The 12347-nt window shown below is 35.5% G+C and overlaps 1 protein-coding gene across 4 annotated transcripts in view; it reads left to right on the forward strand.

The window, feature by feature from the left end:
• The window catches only part of ST6GALNAC3 (ST6 N-acetylgalactosaminide alpha-2,6-sialyltransferase 3), a 582436-nt gene extending 570354 nt beyond the window's left edge, over positions 1–12082 (forward strand). For 3 of the 4 annotated variants that reach the window (XM_063624080.1, XM_063624082.1, XM_063624079.1), the window contains exons 4-5: positions 130–237; positions 1301–12082. In XM_063624080.1, coding sequence (XP_063480150.1) covers positions 130–237; positions 1301–1487 — 295 coding nt within the window. In that variant the 3' untranslated portion in view covers positions 1488–12082. The remainder of the gene's footprint in view (positions 1–129; positions 238–1300) is intronic. The other variant, XM_063624081.1, reaches the window with a different exon arrangement.
• The last annotated feature ends 265 nt before the right edge of the window (positions 12083–12347 follow it).

A 12347-nucleotide genomic window follows, 5' to 3' on the forward strand; every position in this document is an offset into this window, starting at 1 on the left:
AATGCTTTTTCCTGATAACAAGTGCTATGTTTTTGATGAAATGTTGCTCGTTTCTCACACACCTTATTGTTCTGTGTGTGTGTTCTGTGTTTTGTTCTGTTTGTTATTGTTTGTTTTCATTTCCCTCAGAGTCCAGTCTGGCTCGTATCTCAGCACAGGGTGGTTTACCTTCATTCTGGCCATGGACGCCTGCTATGGCATTCACGTCTACGGGATGATAAATGACACCTACTGCAAGTAAGATCACAGGAAATTATTTTTATGCAGCTCCAATTCTGAGATCTTGTCAAAATATCACAATTCATTTTAATACCATAAATCTGAGAAACAGGTAAAGCAACAATTATTTCCCAGTGTTCTTTGCTGACATGACATTTTATTGTCAGTGCATCAAATTGTCACTTCTAGGGGTGATAAAAAGAAAAATATTTACCAGTCTAATGTCAAATGTCAGGAGGAACACTTTTCCCTTAATCGGTGGCATAGCAGGGACTTTTGGCTTGAAAATACAGAAGAAGTTTAGTGGTTGTGTAATTTGCAAAAGCAAGTTTGTCATTTCTGCTGCTCTGATGGCTTGATGGATAGCCATCTACTCAATGGTTAGTTAGATTTGATCATGAAGGACAAAATGTCCTGAAGCCTCAGAGAAACTGACAGCTTAACAAGAATTCCTGGAAATTATACTTCACTAATAAGTGAGTAATCTGCCAGATCCTTATTTAAAATGAGTGTGTTTACCCACAGTATATCCTCGCTGGTGGGATAGTTTCTAATTAGATAATAAAACAAACCCTCCATGCTTCATCAGGTTAATGAAATCTATTTCCCTACCAACAATTGGCACAATATAATTCACAGACTGTTTTAATCATAATGTCAAAATGGTAACTCTCAGCCACAGTCTTCGTGAACAAATATTTCTTCCCTAACTATAAGCGTAATGGAGCTCAGATGAACCAATATCTTACTGTGAAAAATCACAGTTTCTTCAAGTTCTGCAAGAGGCTATCTAAAGTTTCTTCAATTATACACCATTTCCTTTTTCAAAAGATAGCCATGTGTTTGAATGTAACTGGTGTGATACATAAATTTTATTTGATCTATTAAACCACTAAGAACTTGGTACATCTTCCTAAAAGCTTTCATACATATAATAGCTTTTAACTGAGTTCATGGACAAGAATCATGTATGGGTTTGTGACTAAATGCATTTACTGGGTACATAATGGATTCTTGTAAATGAGTGCGTCATTCTTCATCTCAGTCTTTCTCTCCTTTTCTTTTTTTTTTTCTTTTCTAGGACAGAAGGGTATAGAAAAGTCCCCTACCATTACTATGAACAAGGAAGGGATGAGTGTGATGAATATTTTCTTCATGAACATGCCCCATATGGGGGTCATAGGTTTATCACTGAAAAGAAAGTGTTTGCTAAATGGGCCAAGAAGCACAGGATAATATTTACACATCCAAACTGGACATTGTCTTGATAATGGTTTTTCTGATCTCGCCGCATCACTTAACGTGATCCCCATACTGCAACTGTGATGCTGATGATGCTAATGGAGATGATGATAGTGATAAAGACAACAGCGATTATCAAGTTCCTGTACACTCTCAGATGTGGACGGTGACTCTGCTAGTAATTTAAACTTGGCATTTCATGGAGGATGGTTGTGCTCATGATGTTCTTTCTGGAGGTTCAACACTACATACCGCACTTTATAAGTTAACTGGAATTGAGATGAAGGCCAGTGACATGACAACTGTGACCTAAGAAATGGGAAGATTATCTTTCAAGATGGCTGCCTAGAATTGTTCAACAGTGAGTAACTTCCAAAAGCCAAAAGAATTTGGCCTCATGAGGCAAGGTGATTGACTCAATGGCTTATTGAATCTCAGCAGCTCCTCCATCTTGAAGAATGATTGATTGTCAAACACTGACCCAAGAACTGCTATCAGGGTGCAAGTATCTTACTAGTTAGCCTAAGGATGGGAAAATATCTCTTCCTAATATACCATCTTTCTACAGTATTTCCTACAGCTAAAGCCTCAGGCCATTGCCTAATTAACAATGAAGATTTCATGGACATCCTACACTTCAGGATTACTTGACTATCTCAAACACATAAATCAAAATGGGCCAAGTAGCAAATCTTGATGAATTTCCACTCTTACCATCCATTCTTACTACCAACAGTATAACTGAACATGTGATTAGAATGATCTATATTAATGTTTAGTTATTTTTAGTTGAGTCCTAAATATTTCAGAAGGCTACTTAACATGTAAGATACCAACTTCAACACTGTAATAACATATACTGTGAAAACATTCCTAAAAATAACCAAAGGGTTTGCTAACTCTGCTTCAACATCCAACAACACAAAACCATATGATTTTTAAAATCATGAAATAGAGACAGCAAAGCATATTTTTACATCAATTTGTATCCTATCATACTTCATAATATATATTTGTATATTCAAGTTTCTATTTTATAGGCCCAAGGTGTGTTTCTCCAAACATTACATTCTCATTGCCAAATGCCAACTGTTAGACATGGAGAGGAAATGATTCCTTATATTAAACCTGACCAGAGCTTTTTGCCTTCTAGGGATTTATTTTTCCCATAGTGTGTCAGTTGTTACGCCACAATAACAACAATAATAATGACCTTAATGTCCAAAGTGCTTTGTCATTTAGAGTCCTTTAACATCTGTTATACCATGTGATGCCCTTGAACACCCCATTGGGCTATTGTCTGTGTATTCTGCTCTCTTTAGCAGATGATCTGTAATTTGGTCGTTGTTCTGTTATATTCCAGATTGCTCTACTTACTAATATTTGTATAGAATAGAATTTATGTAAACTAGTAACCAGTTGATCTCTGTGCCAAATACATTATATCAGGATTACACAAAAAGTATCACAAAGGATGGTCTTGGCCATATGCTAGGACCCCTGTGAAAATAAGTAGTTTTGAGAAGTTTTTCTATATACATATATATACACACGTGTGGTTCTATTTAGGTGGGGAAAAGATGAAAAAGCAGGGACAACAGGAGGAAATGAAGGCAGAGAAATATAATTTCCTGTCCTAGGGTTGAGACAATTCTATTTTTCATATACTCGTTGCGCGTTAACTAGTAAAGGGTTGATTTGCTGGAAGAGTAGCTGAGAATTCAAAAATATCCTTGCAGAATGATTCAAAAGACAAAAGCCAGGCTCAACGTATAGAATGGTTTGGAGGCTGGAAGTAATGATACATTTCACTTCAGAAGCACTTGTAGGTCTTTACTAGTGCTAAGTATTATGGTGAGCTATCATTAAAATGTGCCATCTTGGATAAAGGCCTTTTGCCTACTCTCTTCTGCCATTTTGATACCTCAATATTCATACCCATAAAAATTACTAAGCCCCAGTTCTGTCATTGGAAGGAGTTGTTATTTTGTTGTTCCCTTATGCAATTTTTAATTCTATGAATGTTAAGTTTTTTTGAGCTAATGATAGATAGAAATGCCCACTCAAAGAAAGAAAAATAAACAGAGACAAATGTTAAAATTGCCATACAGACTGTTTTTCCCTGTGTTGTTTCACTTTAAAATAAAAAGAAATCCTTGATTAATCAGAATGCCTTGGGACATGAACCTAATTTATTTAGTTTTCTAATAAATGAAGGGCCAACTCTTATTTGTTTTAGCCCCTACTGATGAGAAACATTTGAAAACTTGCTTGCTCTCCTGCCTCGTTGTAGCTTTCTCTGATGAACACTTTTGCAGTATACTGTATCCCTCACTCTATGGCAGAAGGTGTGTGTGGAATATGTAGACTCCAGAGTTTTCTTAGGAGGGGGTGGGAAAGGGCTTTCTTTCCTGTCCTCTCCTCTCGTCTCCTCTTTCTTTCCTTTCTTTTTGCAACTAAACTGCTACTCTACACTTTTTATTGTTGTCTTCTTTGTCTCTTTCCACAAACAAACAGGAAACAAACAAACAAACAAAAAAAACAAGTTTTTCTCAATTTGGAGACTCAACTGAATAATTTCCAGTATAATCAGCATTTTGATTGATAGAATCTCACAACTTGTTTTTCTCTGCTTTTATTTCCTGTTTTTCTTTGTTCCTTCTTTCTAATACTAGTGAAAATGCGAAGTCTAATTTCTCCCATGTTGAGAATAAATTTTTCATCTATGATTTGCTGATAGAGAAGAGCTTGGTAAGGGAGCAATTCAAAGGGACTATTTTGCCATGCACATTTCTGATCAATTCCCACAGATTCTGGTCAAATGAAAGATATTCTATCCAACATTGAAACATTGAAAAATTTAACTGAACTTACTTATCACTGATGTGTATTTATCCCAGAAATTAATATCTGTGAAAAATAAAAATATTTCAATACTATCCATGGTTCTAGGAAAATGAACTATAAAAAAGGGTCACAATTTTTCTGAAATTGACATGAAAACATTCAAGATAAAAATAATAGACTAAATATTATTTTCTGTTCTGCATAATTCTATGAAAAAGCAAGGTAATTTAAAAAGAGTTTTAAAATTAGTGTTTCAATCTTTTCCAATTTAACCAAGTGAGAAGTAGTAATGATTTACATTGTTATGATGATAATGTGAATAAGAAACCTTTTAGAGTATATGATTTTACATTGCTATCAAACCTATCAAAGAAAAGGCAATTGGAATTTGGAGGAATGTTTGTATATATGCACTTAGAGTCTATTTGTGTGTGTGTGAATGCACATATATATACATCTATATACTTATAACTATATATAAAGGCATATATATAATCCTATATTCTTCACTGCTGTATGTGAATCACAGAAAACCCTATTTTAGACTTCATCTGAAATTTGTTGGGTTACATTTTGAATCCTGATGAAAAAAGCAAAAATCCAAATTAAATGGACTGATTGCTAAGAGTACATAAAATCATATTCAAAAGCTGGCCAGAAGAATAAAGCTAGAGAAGCTGCTAAATCTAGAAAACACAATCAGATGCCACAGTTGTCACAAATCAGACTTGTAAGTATAGCAATCTGTATTGTAGGTTCTGCCGATTGCAGGCTTAGCTAAAGTCACATTGAAAAACATTGCATCAAGCTTCATTCACACTGAAGTAAATGAACATTGGTCCTCCTATTCAAATAAGCCAGTCTTTAGCATAAGCAAAATCCAGATTTGCATGATTTTTATTATATAGCTACAGAACTGTGACCACTGTGAAAAAGGAAAATTATGTAAGGAGATTGCTCTTGGAGGATTTGGTATGAATCAGCTGAGGTAGGAACAAGAGTCTGAATCGGGGACCTGCTGACCTTCCAAGAAGTAGAAGGCCATCAGAAGAAAATCACTGTTACTTAGAGAAGAGACAACACTAAAGAACTTCACCTGGTAGTGTTAATTGGATGTTAATTATGAGCTCGGTTTAATTTCAGTAAGCAAGAAAATATAATCAGATGACTGATTGATTAAAAAAAAAAGTGTGCCCATCTAGCCTTTAATGTGACATATCCAATGCAAATAATAAATTATGTTATTCAGTGTCAGTTGTTTGCATGTCTTAGCACAACAAAGGATTTACAGTCTGAGGGCCAAGAGAGAAAAAATGCTTTTTTCTTAAAACATCATTTTTAAAAGACAAGACCTCATCATTTTAATAGTGTACACAGATTAGGGACTGAAGGAGCCAGTGCTAGCCTTTGCAGGTAGTTTAGGCTTTTAGAGCTGAAAGAGATTTTAAAGAGCAGCCAATTCAGCTCCTACACCTGGGAGGAGGTGAAGCAACTTGCCTGTACTTATAAACTGGACTAATGGCAGTACTGAGACTCAAATTCTTGTCTCATGTTTTCTTCTCTAGAACTTTTTCCACTACACTTTTTAGACGGAAGAGTAGCCGGAAAAAGAATGCCTAACTGATTTACTAAAGAGTCTATTCATGGAATCCAAGGGCTCCAAATTGTGCTAATTCTGCTCAGAATGAGACAAATCCCCACACGGAAGTGGAGAAATATTTTCATAATTGAAGGAACATATTCCATTGATTGTCTACACTCTCTTCTCTCTGCTTGTTGCTATTGGTAAGGCTAGGCTATGTTTTGTTATCACAAAATTCTAGGACTTGTTTAAAGAACATAAAGCTGAGTTTCTTACTTTCTCTTTGTGATTGAGGATGAGCAAGCCATTGATACACCAAGAGCGGCTGAGTGTTGGAGGTTGCCTGGTGAAGCTGGCAGGCCCTGCTGTTGACATTTCCCCAGAGCTAAAGTGTCCTCATACTCAAACCAACTCTGCTGCCCAAGTTGGTGAAATTATCCATCAGCACTACCACCACCCTTTGGGTTCATGCTCATCCCTGCGCTAGATGTGACCTTTGAGCCCAGATACCCTTCTAGAAGGTGAATGAAAGCCCCAAATGTCCCGCAAGACTTAGGCAGCATTAAAGATTTAAAAGGATTTTTTTTTTCTCTACAGTCCATTTATATGATACTGTTAGAAGTGAAGAATTTTGAAACTACATACACTGGCCTCTGAAAATGGTTCTTGTGGCTCAGAAATAGTATGTTGTTCTGTTGCTTGTTTTTGCTGAACTGTAGAGAAAACACCAGAATAAAATTCCATGTAAATTGCTAAGGCATCGAATCAGAACTGTCCTTGGGCACTGTAACAGTGCAGAAAATCTCATTTAGTTTTTTTCTTTTTTTTTTTTTCAGTTAACTGCTTGTTTCTTTTCAGAATAGGCACTTTTTTTTTAGTAGAAAAGCTCCTTTCTCCACAGATACATCTCTTTTTTTTCACGCCTTGAAGACTTCAGAAAAATAAAAGCTCACTTCCTTCCATAAAGGTGAAGAACATCTTGATGAATAAACAGTCAACTACCAAGTTCACATATTTGCCTATGAAGTGAGAGCCGTTTCTAAGAAACTTCAAAGGGATCAAAACGAGGCAATTTTATAGCTTTTTGTTACCTAATCTACAAAGTACTAATTTCCTTGTGTTTAGCTTTGTTGTCACTGTTACTGAGTAAATACCCATTTCTGTTACATACGGTACATTTTTTGCTTCACTCATTTTCCTGAGTTCCCATGATTTTTTTCCTGTAGTTTCTCATTCATTTTAAAACCCGTAATCTTCATCTATTTTTAGGAGAAACTGTAAATGCACATTTGTTGAGAGTTTCTATGGCATTATAGTGCTTTATTTATAAGCATTGTGTCTTAGAATAAAGCTTACAAAATGGCAAAGAGCTATTGGCGTATTTCAGTTTGTTTTACAACAGGACAAGTAAGGATATGTTAACAAAGCCAGAGGGAAAAGAGGGTATGGGATTTTTAATATACTTGATATCCAAGTCAGAAACATATCCAGAATACTCCTATAAACAATAACAAGAGAAAATGTTGGTCTGCCTCTGGAATTTGCTTTGTCCATATTAACTATCTGATGCTGACATATATTTCTTTTTTTGCTGTGTCAGCATATTAACAAAGTTGGGTTAGCACATAAGCTGCATAGAACAAAGAAGTCTTCCTTCTTTCCTCCCTTCCTTCCTTATTCCTTACTTTCCTCCCTCCTATTTTCTTTCTGCAAAACTCAACACTCTTGCAGTTGAATGTCAAATTTGGATAATTTTTCTTTTAACAAATCAGCTTATAGTTGTCTATCCAACTCTATAAGAGATCCATATTTGGAAATGATCTCACAATGAGAGTCATCTTTCTTTGGAAATAATAACTTCTACTTATATGCCAGGCTTATTAAAGGGCTGTATATCTCATTCAGTTCCCCCAATACTTTATGAGGTACATAATGTTACTATCACCATCTCATATATAAGGAAATTGAAGCACTAGGGAGATTAAATAGCTTGCCCATGGTCACACAGCTTTTGATGAAATGAGATTGGAACCAAGGAAGTTTGGCCCAGAGTCCATACCTATTTGGGGAAGGCTAATAAATGTAACCAATAACCCCCCAAATTTCAGTAGCTTAAGAGAGTAAGATTTGTTTCTCTCTCAAACATAAATTCTACATAGATGCTCCTCTCCAACCAGCTTGTTTCCAAGGGTGACTCAGATACAAAGACACCTTCCATCATGTGGCTTTGCCCTCCTCAAGGTCCTTTGAGTCCTCTCTATTTGGCCTACTAAAAAGGAAAGAGCAAAAGGGATCTTGTGCTGGAAGGTTTTATGGGCAAGTCTGGAAGTGATGTATATCACCCCAGCCACATTCTATTGGCAGCCTCACTCATGTGCCTTGGTATGGGCAATGCTGTCCAAATGTGTAGGAAAAGAATTTGATGAACATGTAGCTCTTTCTGCCATGATATTCTTAGTCATTATGACATAATAGCTGAAAAAGAAAACACTGAGTTTTGTGCAACTCTATGGATGAGTTGTTTGTTTTGATAATCCTTGTTCAAGCACTAGAAACACTTCAGAAAAAAAATTTTGTATATGGATATCAGTACCCACACCAGAACAAGAATAAACTAAGGAGCAACATATTGCTCTAGGTCATATTTACCAAGAAGAGAGAATATGGTTTCTTTTGCCCGAGGAAGCAAGAGAGAAACTGGCACGCAAGAAACACTTCTAAGTGACTGAACTCTACCCACAATAGAAGTAATGTGACTTTTAATGTCTTAGTGATCTGTGGTTAAAGTAGGATAGATGTGCCCTCACCTCTGATCAACCCCTTGTTTTTGTGCCTATTTCCCTTGCAAGATGTCACAGAGATTAGCCTTTTTTGTTCAGCTCTCCTTTGGTATTCAGGTCTATGCAGTACAGTGATATTTTTACTGCATAAAATATAATTGCTATTTCTTGAATCTTAAATTTAGGAATTTCTCTCATCCATATTTTTTATTTCACATTGGCATATGAACTTAATAAAGGTACTAATACGCCTTAAAAAGACCAGACACACCACAACATCACAGGGCATATTTCTATAAAGAGAGGACCTTCTATGCATTCTCTCCCTCACTCTTCTTTACTTCCTGAGACATTCTACTCTTTGACATAATTTTCTTTAAGCTATCTAGGAATCCTTTTCCCTTAACCCTAATATAATTTTGCATCCTAGAGGTTTTTTTTCACCTAATAGGAAACTATTTGCTATCTTGGGGAAAGTACTTCACATGTTAGCATATAAATTTTCTTAGTTTGTCCATTGAGAAAGATTAGCTGGGACTCTAAAAGCAATAGAATTAGAGAAGAGAATCTGCCAATATTTACCTTCTTTCAGATTAATGTGAAATTTCTTTTAAGGACAAGAAACTTTAGTGTCTAGTTGGTAAATGACATAGGTTTGAATCTCTAAGAGTTGTAAATGATGATAAGAATATTCTGTGTTGCTTTACAGGAATAAATTGTTTAGTTTAATCAGAGTGGTGGCTCTCACTATCCATAAGTCCGTGGGCAAAAGCCTTGACTAATACGATCATACAGTGCACACCAGCAGCACCTTACACCTGCATTGTTGAGAGTTCTTGCTCTATATTTGATAACACTTTTCAAATATGCCATTTTCCATGATTATAAAATTGCTTAAATATCGATATAATCTTTCAAAATAATTTTCCTACAAATGTCTACATTTCTCTAGAAGTAGAACATATACAATCAGACTTACTTGGAATGGTCTTCCTTAGTCGGTCGTGTTTTCCTGCAAATTAAAATGGTTTGGACAACACATCTTTTGGTGATGCTGGTTATGATGAGTTTCCTTCCTAGTAAAAAAAATAAAAATAAAAATAAAAAAGGGAGTGGGGGGAAATACTCCACAATCTTTGATGGATAAAAGGGCATTCATGTTGGATGAGGACACCAATATCAGGCAAACATATCAGTGAAATATGCAGAACTGTGCCTGGCTGTTCAATAAGGAACAACAGAAAAAAACTAAAACTTTCAACAGCACAACATATGGACTCAATAAAACCAAATGAAATTTCATAGGAACTAATGTAAAGCCAAACAAAAAGGCTTTTAGGTTCAGAAAATACAGGAGCATGACTTAATAACAGTGGTCATGGAAAATATTTGGAGGTTATAGGACACTGTAATAGAAGATATAGCAATGAAAAGGTCACTATGACCCTGATACATACACAAAGAGTCTAAGAACAAAACAGCAAGGTTCAGGACTGATCAGAAAACTTCCGGAAGTGTTTTTAAAACTTGTTTTTTGTTTTTGTTTTTGTTTTTGTTTTCGAGATGGAGTCTTATTCTGTGGCCCAGGCTGGAGTGCAGTGGCATAATCTCAGCTCACGGCAACCTCTGCCTCCCGGGTTCAAGAGATTCTCCTGCCTCAGCCTCCCATCTAGCTAGAATTACAGGTGTGCCCCATCATGCCTGGCTAAGTTTTGTATTTTTTGTAGAGATGGGGTTTCGCCATGTTGGCCAGACTGCTCTTGAACTCTTGCCCTCAAGTGATCCACCCTTCTCACCCTCCCAAAGTGTTGGGATTATAGGCGTGAGCCACCGTGCCTGGCAAAACTTGTTTTCATTCAATGTCTGATTGGACAGATAATATATTTTCATTGTCAGAAACATCGAAGACAGAAAGGTATGATACCTATTATTGTACTTCCCAGGGTTCATTCTGTATTTTTCTATAGATATTATTGATAAAAAATACATATATAATGTTGTTTTATAGCCTGCTGTGTCTTCTTAATAAGGAATTACAAGCATTTTCTCAAAGTCATTAAATTATCCTAACATTCAGTAGCTACATTGTGCCCTAAGCTATTTGACGATTTCCCTCAGTCTCTTTTCTTTATATGCTAAACAGTTTTATTAATGAATTTTTGAACATTTCTCTGATTATTTTTTTCTTTTATTGCATCAGCATACAGTGGTAACTGCTTCCCTGAACCCTTGGCAAAAATGATGGGGTTCTTCAACCTTGCCGACTTTATGTATGAAAACAAGGAAGATAAAACAAGGTTATCTTCCTTTAATTAGCATTTAATTGATTACTATGGAAATTTAAAATTTTGCATATTTATAGGAAACTAACATGTCTTCTTACACGAATAAGCTCTTCCTATATTTTGCCCATTTTTCTATTGCAGTAGAAGTCACCACAATATAAAGAAACAGACAATTGAGAATTCTTTCAAAAAAGAGGAAACAGGTTGAGAGCAACTAGGATCATGTGGAAACTAGAAATTATATCACACCAGGAGATGGAAACACTTAGCCAGATTAATAGAATGTTTTAGAGAGAACAAAATTCAAATACTTAAAAGGCATTAATACAGGTGCAAAATTAGTTTTAAACTATATGATTCTATTGGACATAATAGAGCCAATGAATAAGATTTCAGATCTTATCTCAGGAGAGCATTTAGAAGAGTCTAAAATTAGAGTGTGGATTTTTAGGATGAATGAAATTGTGTTAAGTATTTGCAGATAGGTCACCCCACTTTTCACTAATTCATGTGTTTATGTAGCTAGTTGAACTCAATGACCACCTAGGTCCCTTTCAAAGTACACGTTCTATGAAATAGGATGCAACTTTTATGCACAAAGGCCAGGTTTCACACTGAAGCTCTGAAAAAAAAAAAACACACACTAAAATGTTTACCCTTGTCTTAGCAGCAACATATTCAGAAGCCATCTCTTAAAAAAAGTCATTTCTGATGATGGCAGATTTCACCTAGTTCACATTCAGAACCGGCTCCCAAGTTCTGGAAGTGTATTCAATTAACAGTAGGTGTACACATACACTCCTTCTCTCCTTGACAACCTCCCCGCACTGGTCTCCAGCTCTACTACTGCCAATCACTGATTTCATTCTTATAATGCCTCACAAAAAGGTGTAAGTTCCTTTGCTTCTCAGTGCGAAAAATTCATTCACATTTTATACATCCATATTTTTATATACTTGCTATGTGATATGTATTTGAAATGTAATGACTCAAGAAAATTACATTTAGTATTATAGCATTTCTCATGTCGGTAATTTATGATAATGGATGTCACTGTAGATTTAGGAGTCATTTATATTGTCCACCTTTTCCTATTTCTGCTAGATTAAATAAATTCTTCATATCGAGTTTGGTTGCATTTTTCAGTTTTCTTGTGTGTACCATTCACTTTCAGTATATTTATAACCCCTTTATCTGGTCTTTTTAGTTTCAAAATGCTGCCTTGGATATTTTAAGTTTAGAGCAATCAATGTCCTTTTCAAATTGCCCTCTTAAAATCTTTGTAAAATAATATTCTCCATAATACAACTTTAAATTACCAAACTTTTCCTTTACTAGACTTAATCCAAGAAGGCTAATTGAACATTAAGCATTTTAATCATCCCACACTGT

Source organism: Symphalangus syndactylus, chromosome 12, assembly GCF_028878055.3.
Source record: "Symphalangus syndactylus isolate Jambi chromosome 12, NHGRI_mSymSyn1-v2.1_pri, whole genome shotgun sequence".
Lineage (NCBI taxonomy): Eukaryota > Metazoa > Chordata > Mammalia > Primates > Hylobatidae > Symphalangus > Symphalangus syndactylus.